Raw genomic sequence first — 19869 nt, forward strand, 5'->3', positions numbered from 1 at the left:
TATGAACATGATTCATTAATATGTGACAAAATTGAAAACATCCGTTTCTCCCCTACATTTTAAAAGTATATAAATTGTGAAAAAAATCGAAACATGATAAAACTCTTTGTGTGAAATAATAGCACAAACATAAAATTTATGGGAGGAGTATTTAAAGCTGCAGTCCGTAAATTTTGCCTCTTTGTCGCCATCTCTGTTTGAAAACCTGCAATTGCAGCTGTGTGCTGAATTATCTTACTTGTGTGGGTTGTGCGGCGGCATGGCTCCAGCGTGGATGAATCTAATTGAGGAGTATGTGTGGCAGTCAGTCACGGCACCAGTGTGGATATTGTACTTTGCACTCACAGATTCTAGTCTATATCTTGGAATATATGACTCAAATAAGCATTTTCACCGCATATTGTCATCTGAACAAGTAACAAGTCTGCCACATTTGTTCTGACCAACTGGGGGAAAAAGCATTACAATAAATCACGCAACCAATGGTGATTTAATCTAAATTAGCTCATATCACATCAAACCGTGCAAATTATTATTATTGTTATACTTTATTCTCAAATACATTTCTGCCATATGTACATTCACTGACAGTCACCACTGATAAGCTACCACTAAATATTGTAGAAACTTAATTTACTGTAAAGTTGCTCTGCAACGATTTGTATCTTGAAAAGCGCTGTACAAATAAACGAGTGTAATTGAATTGAATTGCACACCATGTCGTCATTCTGAATACATGAACACAAAAAGCAAATGTTTAGCATAATGTTCTGGCTGCTCTATTTTCGTACAATGAAAGTAAATGGTGACGGGGTTGTCAAGGTCCAAAACTGACATTAAAATGCCATAACATATCTTGCAACATGTGTGCTATATGAGTAATATAAAAACTTTTTGTGTGGAACAGACCAAAACTGAAAATAAATATTCCTGTTTGCTCACATTCAAATATAGTGGGCTGTGACCAATTTGTCATCAGTAACAAGTCAAACAAGAACCAATGAGCAACAACATTAGAAAATGATGCAGGTTTGGAATAGCTTGAGGGTGAGTAAATCCATATGAATTGAGTATTTTATAGGCTTCAGAAGAAATGCTGTTGCTTTATATGCACAGATTTAATTTAGGCTTTTTTGCAAACATGCTTGTTTGATGTGTGGAAGCCAATGAAGTTTGTGTCACACAAGCGAGCTTCTATTTATCATATCTGATGCGCTCTATGTATGTGCGTTGATTAAAGTTTATATGTGAATAAAAGCCTATCATCTAGTCATCATATAAAGCAATCGTGTCTTTTCAGAAGACTTGTTTTTTCAGTGTTGTGGCGCAGTATCTGACATTGTGTCTCCAGTGACATGAGGTCATGGCAGGATGCATTCTGAAAGAAGCAGGTGTTATAGGCGCCAAATCGGGTGGTTCTGACATCGCCACCCCTCTTTAGATACTCTTAAAAATAAAAGTGCCAGGATGAACAAAAAAATGGCTTTATGCAGCAATCCCACAGAAGAACCACGTTTTACTGTGAAAAAACTTTTTATAGCCTAAAGAACACTTTTCCACTACAAATAACTTTTGTGCAGTGGGAAAGTTCCGTGGATTTTAAAGATTCTTCATGGAACTGTACACCCTGACAAAGAATCTTTATTTTTAAGAATGAAAATGGAGAACAATTCACACAGCAGCATGTTGCCCAGAGTCTGTGCATTTCGCGTCACTTTACACATGGACAGGTGGTCTGAGGGACAGTGAGCTTGGTTTTAATCCGACTGCCCGTCTCAAGGGCTGTGAACACAGGAGTGCTGATAGCTGACATTATGTTCTCACTATATCCAAATGAAGGCCATGTGATCATGCATGTCTTTTGATATTCAATGCTTTCAGCACAAACTGTAGAGCACAAATCTGTAAAGAACTAGGTAACTGTAACATCAAATGACTGCCCTACTATGTTTTATGACATGAAGCTTATGTTTATAGATTAGATGGTGCCCTCTGCTGTTTATTCATGTGCTTGGCATGTGGCCTCACTGGCTGTGTTAGACTTTTTGTGCAATTAATTTTAACCAACTCTTGTTAAGTAATTTGAATGCGTACCGTTTAAAGTCAGTTCCAACCTTAGCAGACATTATGAACATGATTCATTAATATGTGACAAAATTGAAAACATCCGTTTCTCCCCTACATTTTAAAAGTATATAAATTGTGAAAAAAATCGAAACATGATAAAACTCTTTGTGTGAAATAATAGCACAAACATAAAATTTATGGGAGGAGAGTATTTAAAGCTGCAGTCCGTAAGTTTTGCCTCTTTGTCGCCATCTCTGTTTGAAAACCTGCAATTGCAGCTGTGTGCTGAATTATCTTACTTGTGTGGGTTGTGCGGCGGCATGGCTCCAGCGTGGATGAATCTAATTGAGGAGTATGTGTGGCAGTCAGTCACGGCACCAGTGTGGATATTGTACTTTGCACTCACAGATTCTAGTCTATATCTTGGAATATATGACTCAAATAAGCATTTTCACCGCATATTGTCATCTGAACAAGTAACAAGTCTGCCACATTTGTTCTGACCAACTGGGGGAAAAAGCATTACAATAAATCACGCAACCAATGGTGATTTAATCTAAATTAGCTCATATCACATCAAACCGTGCAAATTATTATTATTGTTATACTTTATTCTCAAATTGTTAATTTGTTAACAACATCAGCATTGCATGACTATGAGTATAGTGTGTATAAGCGAGTAGATTTCAATTTCTGTACGGTCTAATCTCTAATTGTCATACCACTTGAATTTCATATTAAGAAATTATTTTAACTCAAAAAGCAAATGATGCTCCCTTCGGACTGGTTGTCTTTAAAATACAAATATTGTGTAATCCCAGGCTATCTGTAATCAGAAGCATATTTAAATATATATAATATAATTTCATTTCATTCACATGTGTTTCATAAACACATAATCCTTTCTGGATTACAAGCCGCCATCAAAATTATACATTTAATTATTCTAGCTGCAGTGAGAAAAGGCTATAAACGATCGGCCACCTGCAGGATCCTCACATGCGATGGCCTAGTAGCCGGGACAACTTCTTTATGTTTACAGAAGTGACGTAATGACGCAGTGCCATGCTCGAATTTCCCGCGAAAACCTACCCGTACCACTCAAATTAAAAAACATTATTATAAGGTGATCGTTGTGAATCGGGCTAAAGTAAAGCGATAGTTTTGAACACTGGCTGGTTATGTACTTGCTCAAATATTGATTTCGGATCATTTTTAACCAAAAAAAGTTACGGACTGCAGCTTTAAATAAATCATGCTAGTGATTTCCCATTGTTTGCAGTAGCCAGTTTACTGATATTTACATCATTATTTAATGTGCAAAAAAAGTGTCTTAACCCATTTTACGCTTGGCATGGCTGCGGTAGTCATTATGGAAATGAGCTTGTGTTCTTTAATGTGCACATTATCAGTAGATCACCCGTAGAACTTTCCACTCCAATCGGCGCTTTTATGGGATTGCAAATTTGGATGGAATTTTGGAATTTGCCCTGTTTAGTAAATCTGGCCTATAATCTAAGAATTTCCTCATTATTGATAAGTTAAATAAGCAATTCTGTTAAATTTTTACAATAACCATGTTTTTAGTAAGTAAATTCGTAAAAAGTAAAATAGTTAGAATTTACATTCTTAATACAAGTTACATAAAACACAACTGAAAAAGAAAAATTCAATAGATTTCAAAACTATGCAAAATGTACTATACACATATAAACACAAATACTGTGAACAGCATTATTATACATCTTTCATGTGTAATGTTCCTATGCAGTAGACTCTGAGTTTAGTTGTGCAGAGGTGTTGATGAGATCTCTGGGTAAAGTCTCTCTTGCCTCCTGCATGCGCTTTTGTGCCCTCTGAAACGCTTCTGAAAACATAAACACACACCAAATCAGAAAGTACATACATCCTGTAAAATATGATAACTTGTGAGTCTGTACAGAATGCATGGTAGTGTGCATTCGTTTCATTCCAGTGTGCATGGATGTACTGATTACAGACTGCAGATTCTGTTTTCTGTTTGAATGGAAATGCAGTTACATGGACCATGCCACCCAGAATCAAATTGAATCATATTCTTTATGAGACCTTGTATTAAAGGGGTCATATGATGCTTTTTTAAAGATCATTATTTTGTGTATTTGGTGTAACAGAATATGTTGACATGCTTTAATGTTAAAAAAACACATTATTTTTCAAATACTGTACATTATTGTAGGTCCTCTATGCCCCGCCTCTCTCAAACGCTTTGTTTTCTACAAAGTCCCTCCTTTTGACAAGCGCAGTCTGCTTTGATTGGCCAGCTGACCCAGTGCATTGTGATTGGCTGAACACCGCAAGCACTCATAGGAAATCATCTTTCAAAATAAATGTAAAGACAGTAAATAATGTCATTAGTTTTACCATCAGTTCAAGCCCGAAAGGGGAACAGAGTCACGTGACAGACACAGTGATGAAGCTGGTATGTGTTTGCAGTACACAAGCCACGATTAAGACAGCTGACTCCACTGTGATGTGACCCTGTCTCTCTCTCTCTCTCACACACGCACACACATGATGCGCAAAACTCCGCATTTGAACAGTCAATAGCAAATACTTAAACTAATAACAAAACATACTTCCAGTAGCTGATTCAGAAGCGCCAGATTGTCATAGCAAAGTCAGAATTACCTCCTCTCCTAGGTTCACGAAACGGTCATCCATAAAATGCATTGCTGTTCTGTTGTCAGTAATCTTAAAGATTCCTAAATGCATCTACTTTCGGAAGGCCAAATAAAGTGATTTGCTTTCGCCTAGAAACACACAGCGTCTCCCTGACATGGCTGCATCAACACTAACTGCAGTTACTGAAACCACACCTTCTTTCTTTGCGTGCACATTTGGGCGGCATTATGCAAATATTTCCACATAGTGACATAGATATGTGGGGGCGTGTTAGAACGAGCCGTTTTAGGGGGGTGTGGCAGATTCTGATCTTTGATAAAGAATATCTCTTTGATTTTGAGACTTTAGTCTTTGCAACTTCAGGGATCTTATCTATGCACAATCAGCTTGTAACACTCCAAAGAGAAAGGAAAACTTGAAATCATATGACCCCTTTTAAACATATATTAAAACCAAAAACAACAGAGACATTTTTATGTATAGTTTTAGAACTACTATAGCAGTTTGTGCAAACTATTATGTTTAGACGGAAAAAATAAAGCAAATTATGTTACTAGTTGCTGTTTAAGTTGAGAGATGCATAGATGATAAATTGAAAAAATGTGTGACACATAAATAAGCGAATTCAGGCACAGCCGAAGAATGTGCTGCCTCTTTGAAAAACAAAACTTTTATAACCCATGTAAAAAAAAAACTATAAAGAAAACTGGGTTCTATGTGCATGTCAGTTTAGATTCAAGAACAAGATTCAAAAGAAATCATTACTGGATTATGCTCAGTAAACGGTTTAATTTGTGCCAAAGGTCATTTTTTATTTTTATTTTCAAGGAATTATATTTTCCCACCTCAAGCTCAAAGTACCAGGGTTATAACGGTCATATACATGTGGCCCCCATAACATTCAGATTACAAATCAACAAATATGCATATTTCCGTGGTTGGTCGTTAAACTACTACCTCTAATGCTAAAATGTGGTTATAGCCTTGTGAAGTATCAACAGTTTTTTTTATATATAATAACTAACCTTGGTTATTTTAGCCCTGTGCAACTAGATTTTTTACATTTTCTGAGGTCTCCACCACAACACAAGGGTGTTGTGGGTAGTTACAGTCAGGGTGGCTGCCATGTGGTTACTTGGTTATTTTGGGTGGTTAGTAGGGCATTGCTAGATGGTTGCTTACTGGCTCAAGCATGTATGATACATTAAGGTTTTCCCTTAATGTACACTACCATTAAAAGATTTGGGATCAATAGATTTTTTATGTTTATGAAAGTCTTTGAAATGCTCACCAAGGCTGTATTTATTTGGTAAAAATAAATTTAAAGGAACACTCCACTATTTTTGAAAATAGGCAAATTTTCCTCATTTTTAACTCCCCTAGAGTTAAACAGTTGAGTTTTACCGTTTTCGAATCCATTCAGCCGATCTCCGGGTCTGGCGGTAGCACTTTTAGCTGCAGCTTAGCATAGATCATTGAATCTGATTAGACCATTAGCATCTCGCTCAAAAATGGCCAAAGAGTTTCGATATTTTTGAAATAGTTCCTAGCCATATCGGCCTAGAAAATCGCAACTTTTCATTTTACATCGGTCTTAGTACACGATGTAACTACAGAAGAGTCAAGTTTTAAATAGGAAAAATATCGAAACTCTTTGGTCATTTTTGAGCGAGATGCTAACGGTCTAATCAGATTCAATGATCTATGCTAAGCTGCAGCTAAAAGTGCTACCGCCAGACCCGGAGATCGGCTGAATGGATTCGAAAATGGTAAAACTCAACTGTTTAACTCTAGGGGAGCTGGAAAATGAGCCTATTTTCAAAAATAGTGGAGTGTTCCTTTAACAGCAATATTGTGAAAAATGATTACAGTTTAAAATAACTGTTTTCTATTTTAATATACTATAAAATTTAATTTATTTCTGTGATGGCAAAGCTGAATTTTGAGCATCATTATTCCAGTTTTTGCTGTCACATTATCTTTCAGAAATCATTCTAATATGTTGATTTGGTGCTTAATAAACAAAACTGCATTTATTTCAAATAGAAATCTTTTGTAACATTATAAATGTTGTTACGGTCACTTTTAATCAACTTAATGCATCCTTGCAAAAAAAAAAAGAAGCTAATTAGGCCTGTCTTACCCAGAACATTATAGACAGAGCCCTGCTGACTGTGGCCACCCAGCTGATCCAGAACAGTTTGTCTTCTTTTCTTCAGGGTGCTGGAATCAATAAAAGCCCTGAATAAAATACAACAAGCTCTTATAGTCTCAAAGGGGCAAAATAGTACTGCTGCAATCACAAAATGCACTGATTGTGTTGGCCAACCTGGCATGCTGGATACAATTAAGAGTAAAGGTCACACTTCCAGTGGTTTGAGTGCGAAAGCCAAAGCGACTCAATCGCTTTCCCTAAAAATAGATGCAATCAATTAAATTGTTCAATTGAATTACTGGACATGCTAGTACAAATCTAAGGAAATGTATAATGAGTCACCTTGAAAGTGCCAGGCACTCTGACATAACTGATGTCCTCGAGTTCAGGAGCTCCGCCAATGAAGAAGCGTCTCAGTTCAGCCACCGTGCCGGACTGGAGGGGTCTCCATGTGCAGCAAGTCATCCTGTGATACCCTGAAAGCATAAAGTCACTACTGAACAAGCTGATGCAAATATACTTAATAGAAAATTTGCTATAGTTCATTACATAAATTATATTGTGGGTTTAAAATCTTGAACTGGAATGACAAGTGACAAAAGTACATCCTTGTGATTAATAAAGTGGACCCAGGCTGTCTATGGTTGGACCCAGCTTGTCTATGCATTAATTGATAAAAAATAAATAAATAAAAAAATAAAAAAATAAATAAATAAATATATATATATATATATATATATATATATATATATATAAAATATATATTTTTATATTATGTATATAAAAAATATATTATTACAATTTAAAATAAGAGTTTTCTATTTTAATATATTTTAAAATGTATTTTAATATATTTCAAAATTTATTTATAGCTGAATTTTCAGCAGCCATTACTCCATTTCTCTAAAATGTTAGTAAAATATAATTAAAAATATATATATATTTTAAAATGTATTTAAAGTTGAATTTTCAGCAGCTATTCCTCCAGGCTCCACTGTCACATAATCCTTCAGAAATTATACTAATATCCTGATTTGCTGCTCCAGAAAATGTCTTATTATTATTACAGTTGAAAGCATGATGCATTTTTCAGGAATCTATAATGAACATAAATAGAAACAGAAATAATTTGTAACATTATAAATGCCTTTACTATTACTTTTGATTAATTTAACACATCCTTGCTAAATAAAAGACAAAGATTAGATAAAAAAACTAATCATAAATACTGGTTACAAATTGGGATATACTATTTGGTGTGGAAATTACATATGAATTTAGTGTAAATTTATTCAATGATAAACCCCCCCAAAAATGCTCTGCGAATTGGTAATGCATCGTTAAAAAGAACAGATTCAGGAGAAGATCAGACATGAACATCACTACATTACACTTTGCGATACTTCAGAACAAAAGACTGTCCTACCTGGCGTTGAGGGAATGACCAGGAAGCCATAGCCTTCCGTTCTGTAGCGCTGCCAGAAATCCAAGGAAAGAACTTTGAAATATAGCACTGGCCACTGGGGTAATGACCCTGCACAGATTATAAGCACTTGTGTTTATTCACTGGTACTTTATTTTCATATCATCAGGAGGTTGTCTATATAATGTATTTTTCTATTCTTTAGTTAAAGATATTCTGCGGCAATAAAAGATCTCACCATCAGACTCGTCTTCCTTATGGAAAAAGGTCTCAAAGCTGAATGGATAGGAGAAGAAGGCAACATCCTCCTATAAAACAGAGAACATGCATGCCACATTTACATGAACACAGAGCCGGGTGATGGGGTTTACTAAAATAACGTCTTACCTTTCCCACACTGCGTGTGCGACACGTCTGAGTCACACCAGACAGACAGTGAAATGGAACACTGGACCAATCTGAAGCACATAGAAAAACCTCAATATCATGAATTACTGACATAAATTGCACAAAACAGTAATACAGTGACTAAAGTCTGGCCACTCAAGTCACGCTTAAAATGTCTCAATGTCATTTCATTAGTTTAAAAACCAAAATGTGTACTTTTGTCTTCATTTTGAACAGTATAACTATTGTTTTACCATTTAAAACTTTGCTTGAAAAAGTGTACTTGTGCTTTCTTTAAAATCTTTATGTAAAATAAATACCACTTGGTTTGATTTTGTCATCAAATGCAATGCCATGCATACATGTGTGACTTAACCTTTGAAATATGTTTCCCACTGTATGTGGTTGAGATTAGGTTGACTTACTATTTGGTAAATCCAGGAAGAAATGAACATAAAGATTGTCATACTCATAGCCCTGAGCAGAAACTGAAAGGGAAAATTGCCATATTATGATCCGAGCAGTCATTTTTGAGACCCAGTTTGCAGTAAAATTATAAATATATTGCAGGGACTGTGCAATTTAAGCATGCATTTGATGTACTGATGTTATACTGCTTTGCTCTCAATAAATTTGGGCTAATCCTTATGATACAAGATAACTGCTAGTACTCACCAATCTCTCCATTTACAATCAGGCGAAGTATTCCAGGAGGTGGCTAAAGGAAGTGTTTGGACAATCAGAATGAAAATGTTACCTTTTTTATTTGGAACGCATTTAAAAAAAAATTGAGACCATGAGTCTGGATAAGAATGATAATTCTTACCATTTCAAAGTCTTGGCCAACCAGGCTGTTGAGGTAATCTTTGTGACGTGTGTACAGCTAAAATACAATAAAAAGAAAGGTGTGAGAATGATGACTCCACCAGAAAGGGGTCAGCAATCTACCAGTGAGCCTTGGGCCAGCCAAAGAATTCCATATTGCTCCAGGGGCATTGGCCGTGCAGTTTAAGATGCTTTGGCTAAAAAGAGTTAAAAAAATTTTTAACTAAGAATGTCATAGTGTGTTATAGTATTATACCATTTATTTATTAGTATTGTAATAATTGTGTACTATTGTGTATTTATTTATATTTTGCAAAAACTTTTATTTCTATATTTTAAGTTATAGTAATTTTCTTATTTACTTTTATTCATTCACTTTATTTATATAGCACTTTACAACTGCACCTGCAGACCAAAGTGCTGTACAATCAAGAAACACTTCATTAAAACACACAACTTAAAACAACACACATCCTACTAACAACAAAGTCTAGCCCACCCTCTCAAAAGGTTAAAGACAAGAAGTAGTTTATGACTTCAACTTTAAAAGTATTTAAAGATGAGACGTCTCTAAGTTCCCGAGGAAGACTATTCCAGAGCTTTGGCCCAGCAACAGCAAAGGCCTGATCCCCTTTTAACTTTAAATGAGTACGAGGGACAGTAAGCAATAACTTATTATTGGATCTTAGAGACCTAGGTGCTTGACGAACAGCAACGAGCTCAGACAAGTAAGCAGGGGCCATCCAATGCACTGCTTTAAAAACATACAAAAGAGTTTTTTATTTTATCCTGTAGTTCACTGGTAGCCACTTGAGAGAAGCTAAAATAGGAGAGATATGATGACTTTTCTTAGCACCCACTAGCAGCCTAGCTGCTGCATTCTGAACTAATTGCAAGCGTGAAATAGTGGTCTGACAGGACTCCACATACAACACATTGCAATAATCCAGACGAGACTAAATAAAGGCATTAATAACCTTCTCTAAGTCTTTTCTTGACAGAATAGGCTTTAGTCGAGCAACAGACCTAATCTGGAAAAACAAGTCTTTACCACAGCATTAATCTGCTTGTCAAATTTCACACCTAAGTTCCTTATTTGGTCACGGCAATAATCGGACCATGAACACTGTATACAATGAAAATAAAATAGGGCCAATAACAGAACCCTGGGGGACCCCACAAGTAACAGGCACTGCCGTTGAAACAAAGTTACCATACTTTACAGAGGATGATCTATGTGACAGATAAGACTTAAACCACCCTAAAGCCATCCCACGAATTCCAATTAAATGAGATAACCGCTTTATAAGAATCACGTGGTCTATTGTGTCAAAAGCTGCACTTAAGTCCAATAAAATTATAATTTATTAATTATATTTAAATAAATGTATCATAATATGTTTTTTTTAATTATCTCTTTAACTTTATTCAATTTTAGTTTTAGCATTATAATTTTTTTTTTTATTATTTATGGATTTTTTGCCTTTATTTTGATAGGACAGTAAGTTGACAGGAAACAAAGTGGGAGAGAGGCAGGGGGTGGGTGGGTGGCTGGGATTGGATTGGGAATGGTCCACTAGCGTAGACTCGAACTCGGGACAACCGATGCGAAATTACACTATATGTTGGTGTGCTGACCACGAGGCTATTGGCGCCATTTTAGCAATTTTAGCACTTCAGCTTATTTTATCTCAGTTAGTTGCAAAGGCAACATTTATTGTGCCACATACAACACCTTGTTTTGGCCAAAACTTTCATTTCTATCCTTTGCAGATATGGCATTCCCAAAACGCATTGCCCAGATGATGAACAGTTTTACATTTTACATTAAATTATTGTACACAGAAGTGTTTCAACTCAAAGCCTTATGAGATTCCGTTTCTGTTAGGATGCTGCCTTAGAAGGTAGCTGCCAATGTAGGTGGCAGGCAGTGAGACAGTGAAACCACCAATCCTAAGCAAGGACAAAGGGACATACATCTCTGTACATGCGCTGCTCTCTCTCTTTCTCGTCTGCATGAATGTCTGATGAGGCACTCTCCAGATACAGCCTCCACACCTCCCTCTTCTCCCCCTGCGTTTCCAACCTGGTGTGAAAGACAGTCAAATACACCTTCTGTAATCACAATGAACTCATCCCAATATTATTCACAAGAGAAATTGACAGAAGTGGTAGGTCTTGCCTGTAGGCTCCTCTGTTGTTGTTAAAGTCTGGTTTTATTGTGATTACTCCATTACCGTCTGCTTTTATGGTGCATAATATATATTCGTTCTCTTTCAGGCCCAACCTGTAAAACACAGTCACACGTCTGGTTATTTCACATTACTTTAAATGGGTCATTTCATTAAAAAAAAAGAACAAACAAAAAAAAAACACATTTTCAAATGTCAGTTCAATTTTAAGGGTAAGATAGAGTGGAAAATGGTGATATAAAACTACAAAACACCCTTTTTGGTGTAAAAAACCTTCAGCTGCATTATAAGTGGAGCTCTGGTCAAATAAATTATAATGTATGATATGTTTAAGTGGCTAAATTAGAGTATCATCACACTTACTTCCCTGAAGGCCCAAGATCTCCCATGATGTGCATGGTCTGCACTGGTGTGCTGATGATGTGGCTGTTCTTTATGAACTCCTCAGAAGGCTCCCATGTGATTAAACGGGACTTGTGAACAATAGACTCTCTAAATTGTGTAAAAAAATAAAAAAATACAGGTAAACCTCCTTAACTTTTCAGATATGATAAATGCTTTACAGAAAACCATCTTACAGGCAACTATAATATAGGCTTCTAGGTACACTTACACAGGACGTCTCTCTCGTCTCCTGTGTCTAACATTGGCCATGCGTTCTGCTAAAAAGGTTGGTGTGGACTGAGCTGGGATCAGCAGACTCTGGGCTTGCTGTCAATACAATCACAACTTCTGAAAACTGAAACTAAAAACATATGCAGCCTATTCATCCATTGGTGAATCTCACCAAACCTGTCAAAACCATGTTTGGGTCATATCTAACACCAAATAATTAATTATTTATTAAATAAAGAAATAAGAAATGATATTTTGCTTAAAGAAAATAAAGCTTAATTTCGAAATGTTACGATTCTGTATTGTGATATTTTTTTATGACAATTCTTAATTTCTTATTATATGTCTTATTTTCATTTCTTTTTATTTTGTGGTGAAATATGACCTGGGTATGTTTTTGTCAGATTTAAAAAAGAAAATAGTAGAGTGAGCTGACCTCTTCCCATTTGGAAAAACGATCAAAGTCTGTGTAGGTGAAAATGCGCTGGTTTTGTCTTCTTTTGGATCTTTCCATTGCCATGATTTCTGTGTGATACTGACGCTCCAGTGGTGTTTGACAATTTGACTCTGTTTGGTAAAGGTCCACTTCATACTGCATATCAATGACAAAGCAGAACTCATCAGATACACCAGGGTGACCAGATGTGCTCGTTTTCTGGGGACAGTCCCAGTTTTTGGTGTTTTGTCCCCATCTGGAGCTTTTCCTGGAAATGTCTCTGTTTTACAGCACATTGAAAACAGCACACAAATACATTGCAAAAAGAAACCCTGACCAACACAGCCAGCTGGTTATCGGAGCAATAGTGTAGTGATTATTTTCACCAACAAATTCAGCTGCAAGCTACACTGATTACTTGGTCATGCGCCGCTACTTCAGTCATGAAGAACTTAACTTTAACTTCATCAATTATCAAAAGAGACCTTCTTTTTAAAAGTAGTAACTATTTATGTTTAATTAAATACTGTTTGTATGTGCTTTATTACAGGGCTTCAACAGGGTGCAGGGTTGTATTGCAGACAATTTTAATTAGCAGTTTAATACATTTGCAGACAAACACATACTTTGTGCTCAAAATGAGTCTAAAATCCAAAATAATACGCCTAAAGATAGTAAGAGTAATTTCCATGCACAAAACATAAAATACCATTTGAAAAGTTAAAAGAAGTTGTAATTGTTGTATACAGTATAATCAGTTTGTAAAAATTAAAAGTATTATGTACTGTACAATTAGAAAATGTTTAAAATATTTATTTATCATGTTCTTATATAATGTGTTTTTGTAAAGTTATAATTCTGTTATAATATTGTGCTATTCACAATGAACGGGGAAGTCATGGCCTAATGGTTAGAGAGTCTGACTCATAACCCAAAGGTTGCAGGTTTGAGTCTCGTACCGGTGGGGGGATTGTAGGTGGGGGGAGTTAATGTACAGCGCTCTCTTCCACCTTCAATAATACAACTGAGGTGCCCTTGAGCAAGGCACCGAACCCCCAACTGCTCAATGTGGGTGTGTTCATGGTGTGTGTGTGTTCACTGCTGTGTGTGTGCACTTTGGATGGGATAAATGCAGAGCACTAATTCCAAGTATGGGTTACCATACTTGGCCACATGTCACTTCACTTATTTTTTCACTTTCACAATGGTTACTATGAACTATTTACATAGTGTGATTTTTGGTGAACTGTATTAAAACCAGTCCAAAATTCATAATGATCAAACTAACATAATAATAATAAAGAAATAACAATAAATGAGATTTCAATGATATTTTGACCACTTAAATAGGAAATGTCCCCGGTTTCAGAAATGTCAGAAATCTGGTCACCTTCATTTAGTTGCACACACACAGCTTTGCCCTCACTAGTGGCCTACCTGACTGAAGAACTTCTCTTGCCAACCAACCATCAGTTCCTCCGCATCAGTGGCTATATTAGAAAGAGAACGAGAAAATTATTATCCACCATATTCCAGGGAATTGTTGTGATAGGTTCATATCAGCGTTTTTTCACGTACTGGAAGCTGCTTGAGTCTGAGAGCTGAAGGTGTCCAGCTCTATAACTCCTCTCTCCTGCTGGGAAAGCACTTGCTGATGGAGATGTTGAGACAGAGCGGCTGTGGAGGTCACACGCTGTATGCGCACTCTGAAACAGAAACAAAACTGTTACGGTATACATGTTGTTTTTGGGCATATTAGAGTTGTATTATTTTTAGTGACTTGGAGCATCGTGTACAGTAAGTACAGTGGTACATTGATTTGGTAATCATTCAGAATCATGGTAAAGAGACCTATGGCAGTTTCATGGTGCACTTATGTGTAAGATGGGCATACCATAGTACTTCAATATCATGGAACTGAAATTCATAAACAATAGTATTTACATTGTTTCTAAGAATACTACCATGGTACTAGATATGGTAAAGACATTTGGTGCATTTAATAGTGTGTATACTTTTATTTTAGATGTCAAGCACACTCAGGCGACGTCACTTACCGTATTAGTAAGTTTTTAACCGCATCCCGGGAACGGTAAACCGATTCTCCGGTGTCAGTGCACCAACCGTCGGCCATATCTGACACTCGGCCTCAAAAGATAGAAGTATTTAGCTGTAGTGTATCATTTGCATCGGTTGACTATTAAAAAAACTCACACCAAGCACGAGCAAGGATACACCGTTTTAAATGGAATACTCCGGTAGGAAGTTAACGCGACACATCTGAGCGTCTCGTTGCATAGGAACACACTAACGGAAGCCGCCGGAAGTTATTTATGCGCATGCTCGGTGCGGATATAAAGACGCCGTTCTCAAATCAGCCAGAGCTGCGCTCTGACTCAGACCACAGAAACGCGGGCGATGACTACAGCTGATCTGGGAGCGGAAGTGATAGTAAACACACTCCCTGCTTCACATCCGCGTTGAACACACTGCCTGTGAACCGAAAGCTGTTCCACATGTTTGTGTTTGTTATTGACCAACGAATATAGTGGATTAGAAACGCCTGAGGACGGTACTTAACATCATTTTACTTGGCTAAAATTGAAAATTCTGCTTTATTTAATGTGCACACAGTGTTGCTGGTATTTTAATCCTGAAGGGCACCGTGGCCTTTTGGTTAGCAGCAGCGGCAGCACTAACTAAGAGCAGATTATTCTTTCCTTTTTAAGAAATATTGAATAATCTGTTAAAAGCAACATGCAGCGTTGAATCTTGCTGCTCTTATCTTGTTTCCTAGCGGGAGTTTAGCTGATTTTACTTGTCAGCCAAGCCTGAGCAGTTTGACAAGTACCCAAAACGGTTGTAAAACCACCAAACCAGGTTGGTTTAGGCCTGCAAAAACCAGCAGACCACCTGAAGATGGTTTAAGCAGCTGTTTATTAAGGCATATCTTAGCAAGTTATTAAAGGCAAGTATGCAGGCGTGGAAAACATGTTTCAAAGTCTTCCTAGCCTCCAGCAGAACTAGGGATAGATGTTGTTTGGTAGGGCTGAAGGAATTATATTTTACACCTTTCACACAACGTGCAGCCTATAGTTGCACAAGAGCACTTTTCTGTCCAAGAGACGAGTCAGGTGAGAGATTTACCTCTAGTAAACTCAGAAAGACATTTGTATCTAAGCAGCAGAAATATGCTGCTAACAGAGATGATAATCCCAAATCAACAAAAACACAGAGCGGAAAAGTGTCATCGGAGCTTCAGAAACTGAGGTTTGAGGATTTCAGTGAGTCGGAAACCGGAAGGCTTTTGAGACATATCCAAAAAGAATCTGAGCCCAATGAAGGTAAACAGTTAGAGATTGTGTTCGGTGCGGCCCCATGTTTGCTGGCCCTCACGCAAAGTAGGAGGAAGCCCAATCGTCTCTTTGTGAAGAACGGTGAGGGGCCACAGAGAGATGTGATTTTGAGGGTCTGTCAGGAGGCCGTCAGACGGGGCGTGCAGATACAGAGAGTCAGTAAGCAGACACTTGACAAGATGTGCGGCGGTAAGGTGCACCAGGGGTTGTGTCTGCAGGCAAGTCCTCTTGGGTTTATCACTGAGGAAAGACCGATGCCATCTCATGAGGTGAAGAATCACAGGGCATTATGGCTGGTTTTGGATGGAGTGCAGGATCCGATGAATCTTGGTGCCATTTTGCGGTCTGCGTATTTCCTGGGAGTGGATCGAATTGCCAGCAGCATTCATAACAGGTGGAGTTAAAAGAGGCATTTGTGTTTAATTCTTTATAACTAGGGATGCACGATATATCGGCCACCATATCGGTATCGGCCGATAAATGCTCATTTTTTCTGTTATCGGTATCGGCCCAATAAGAAAATTTGGCCGATATCTTAAAGCCGATAAATAATGCATTATTTCCTTCAGAGACACTTCAGATGCGCGCTGTTCGTTTGCAGCATTTTGTGCAATTGTACGTTGTAATATTGTGTTTATTTGATGTATATCTGATTTATCTCATATAGAATGCATTTGGTTAAGTTAAAAGAGCGCTTCAGTTTACCAGTGATCATCTTTAGCTCAGCGCACACAGCTCAAACAGCAGTGCACAACATTAATAACTATGATTGGGAATGTCGTGTATATAACATTCTAATGAGAAAATTATTATAATAAAACAATGTGAATTCTATTTAGTTTAGTTGCCGTGTTTCAGCGCGTTGTTATGGGAAGAGCGCATCCACAACAGGATCACACATTCTGACTATAGCACGCAATAACTGCATCATTTTGTACATATATAAGTTGTAATATGTTTATGTTGTATTAATATTAATCTCAGGATGCATTTCCTTGAATTAAATAAGCTGCCAGCAAAACGCTTCAGTTTACCATGTTCATTCAGCTCTTCAGCTTCAGCACGCGCAGCTCAACGGCTGCTGTTTAAAACAGTGGTATTAATTTGTTACTTTTTCAAAATCATTGATACATTATTAATAATAACAACCACTTGTATTTTTCTATTATTATTTTCATCAGCAATATGGTTTAGTAATTAAAATCATTTAATTATTGTCCGTGCAGAGGCTATTCCGTTTTATTGATCTATGGCACATTCATTTTGATGCTTTACATGTGTAATGATGTCCAATGACTTGTTTGCATTATTTATGCATTATTTTATTTGTAAGACTTTTTTATGACTAAATTTGGTAATGGGAGAGTAAAATTATTTTTAAAACATACACCGTTCAAACTAGGCTGCTTATGTTGAAGTGTTCGGGATGTGGTTTTTAATGATGAGACCTTTTTTATAATCAGGCTCTCAAAAAGTATATAAAAATTTGGATATAGATATATCGGCCAACATATCGGTTATCAGCTTTCAAAAATAAAGGATTATCGGTTATCGGTATCGGACAAAATTTTCATATCGGTGCATCCCTATTTATAACATAGTTAAATGGAATGTAGGATCTTCTAAAACAAAGACCATTGTTTCTTTGGTCATGTATTTTGTTTATGATTAAATTAAAATGTGTTTTACATTTAACTTTGTGTTAACCATTGAAATGTGCGTATGTTTATTTGCTGTCTTTGTTAGCTGTCCTCTGACGCCCACAGTGAGTAAAGCCAGTGCTGGTGTGATGGAGGTCATGGAGGTGTTTGGCTACAGCAACTTGAAAGATATGATTAAGGTCTGGAAGTTGATCCCTCCACTTCACCTTACTTGGAATTACAATGGGATTTACATGTTTTGACATATCGGGTAGCCTATCCTATTGGGTAGTGACAGTGATTTCACCAAGTACAACATGTTCCTGGATCAACATTCCAATTAACCAATCAGAATTGAGGGATCACTTTTCAGGAAATATCTGTTTTAGGCTTACAATCAGGGTTAGGTGCTTCTACACCAGGAGTGCCCAACCTCGGTCCTGGAGGGCCGGTGTCCTGCAGAGTTTAGCTCCAACCCCGATTAGACACCTGAACAAGCTAATCAAGCTCTTACTAGGCATGCTAGAAACTTCCCGGCAGGTGTGTTGAGGCAAGTTGGAGCTAAACTCTGCAGGACACCGGCCCTCCAGGACTGAGTTTGGGCACCCCTGTTCTACACCAACTTGTTAATCAGCTATCATTTCACACTGATTTTAGGAATAAATTATGGGTAGAGATTGGGTTTAGTCTATATTTTTGGACAGTAATGTTGATCCAGGATCAACAAAAGATGTTGATCCAGGAACATGTCTTACTTGGCAAAATTTAAAACCAAATATGGAAGTGGCTCAGAATGGATGGGAAAAAAATCAGATCTCGTAAAAATTTTTGTGTTTACACATGTGAATAAAAAAAGTGATTAAAAAAAAGCAGCCTAAGTTTCCATTTGTAGCCAGTAGAGGGCATTTAAATAACACAATTGTGGTTTATTTTCTTTCTTTCTTTATTTATTTTATTATTATTTTTATTTTTATTTTTTTGGAGAAATTATTTGACCTGAGGGGGGAAAGCAATGCTAACTAATCAAATACATGAACACAAAATACGTGTTCAAAGTGTTATTGCAGTGAATTCCACCAGGTAATTAATGTCACTAATATTAATTATATAAATACATAATTATTGGTTTTTACTGCAAAGCAAAACAAAAATGCCATAATTATGAGCACAATTATTGAGAAAAGCAAATTTGGATCAGAAAGATGTCCCATGAAATTGTTTAACGGTAACAGTCACAGATCTGTAAATTGTTTAGTGAAGAAAAATAAAGAAATGCAGATGAAATTCATAGAAAATAGTTCTGTAAATTGTCAAAAGTAAGACAAAATAGAACATCCTTCTTTTGTTGTTTTTGAAACTTAATTGATTTATGAAATGTACAGTAGGTTTTCATAATAAAATAAACCCTTTTAATTATAGTGAATGGAAAATCCCTTCTGTGGCCTGTAGAGAGCAGTTAAAGCCATTGAGGTTGAGACTGCGTCTGCCTAGTCCTTTGGCGAAACACATCTCATACTCAATCGTCAGGATTTCCATTGTGTAATAGCTATAACCAAATTTGTCTTGACATTATAGGTGAAGGCAGAAGAAGGTTGGCAAGTAGTTGGCACTGTTGGGTTAGAGCAATGCAGCCCTGAATCCGCTGTTGTGCCATGTTCAGATTTCAAGATGTCCAGACCTACACTCCTGTTAATGGGTAACAGCAAGTTTGTGTATTTGGACCGATAATAGTTTTGCTCTCTTTGTGTTACGGTGGTCTGTCTGTGTGTGTGCTATCAGGTGGAGAGGGTGACGGTCTGTCTCCAGAACTGCATCAGATGTGTGACGTCCTGCTCACCATTCCTCCACGCAGAAACCTGCACCCTGGGGTAGAATCACTCAATGTGTCTGTAGCCACAGGTATGTTTATATAAGTAAATATTGTTCTGAATTGCTGGTAACCTTAAAATGTACTTGCTAGGAATTAACCACAGCTCAGGGTAAACGTAAATTAAACTTTTTTTTTTTTTTTTTTTTTTTTTTTAATTTTTTTTTTTTTTAATTATTTTAGGTTAAAAAAAATTAAAAAAAAAGATCCAGTTCTCAAAAGTCTTGTGAACAAATGTTCTG

The 19869-nt window shown here is 36.8% G+C and overlaps 2 protein-coding genes across 2 annotated transcripts in view; one reads left to right on the forward strand and one right to left on the reverse strand.

Moving 5' to 3' along the window:
- Window positions 1–3821: 3821 nt before the first annotated feature.
- Window positions 3822–15052, reverse strand: LOC107603178 (Meckel syndrome type 1 protein-like). Its single transcript, XM_016295893.1, has 19 exons — window positions 15007–15052; window positions 14822–14915; window positions 14343–14470; window positions 14202–14254; window positions 12765–12920; window positions 12327–12424; window positions 12077–12205; window positions 11704–11808; window positions 11499–11607; window positions 9523–9579; window positions 9372–9414; window positions 9122–9184; window positions 8697–8767; window positions 8548–8617; window positions 8313–8420; window positions 7229–7362; window positions 7061–7143; window positions 6875–6972; window positions 3822–3934 (listed from the first exon to the last, which is right to left on the reverse strand). Exons 2-19 carry the CDS (start codon window positions 14896–14898, stop codon window positions 3831–3833), a joined length of 1686 nt encoding a protein of 561 aa, XP_016151379.1. The 5' UTR covers window positions 14899–14915; window positions 15007–15052; the 3' UTR covers window positions 3822–3830.
- A 109-nt stretch (window positions 15053–15161) lies between these two features.
- Window positions 15162–19869, forward strand: part of LOC107603181 (rRNA methyltransferase 1, mitochondrial-like) — a 5999-nt gene continuing 1291 nt past the window's right edge. The window contains exons 1-4 of the mRNA XM_016295895.1: window positions 15162–16514; window positions 17867–17960; window positions 19336–19456; window positions 19540–19659. Of these exons, the coding sequence (XP_016151381.1) occupies window positions 15739–16514; window positions 17867–17960; window positions 19336–19456; window positions 19540–19659 (1111 nt within the window). The 5' untranslated portion in view covers window positions 15162–15738. The remainder of the gene's footprint in view (window positions 16515–17866; window positions 17961–19335; window positions 19457–19539; window positions 19660–19869) is intronic.

This window comes from Sinocyclocheilus grahami, unplaced genomic scaffold (genome assembly GCF_001515645.1).
Source record: "Sinocyclocheilus grahami isolate Dianchi unplaced genomic scaffold, SAMN03320097.WGS_v1.1 scaffold342.1, whole genome shotgun sequence".
Lineage (NCBI taxonomy): Eukaryota > Metazoa > Chordata > Actinopteri > Cypriniformes > Cyprinidae > Sinocyclocheilus > Sinocyclocheilus grahami.

Bases quoted from the DNA above. Each gene is read 5' to 3' on its own strand.
- LOC107603178 (XM_016295893.1), bottom strand. From the start codon at position 14,898: ATGGCCGACGGTTGGTGCACTGACACCGGAGAATCGGTTTACCGTTCC. The intron at 7,144-7,228 runs GTGACTCATTAT...ATCTATTTTTAG, and splicing joins GAGTGCCTGGCACTTTCAAG to GGAAAGCGATTGAGTCGCTT. The intron at 6,973-7,060 runs GTTGGCCAACAC...TATTTTATTCAG, and splicing joins AATTGTATCCAGCATGCCAG to GGCTTTTATTGATTCCAGCA.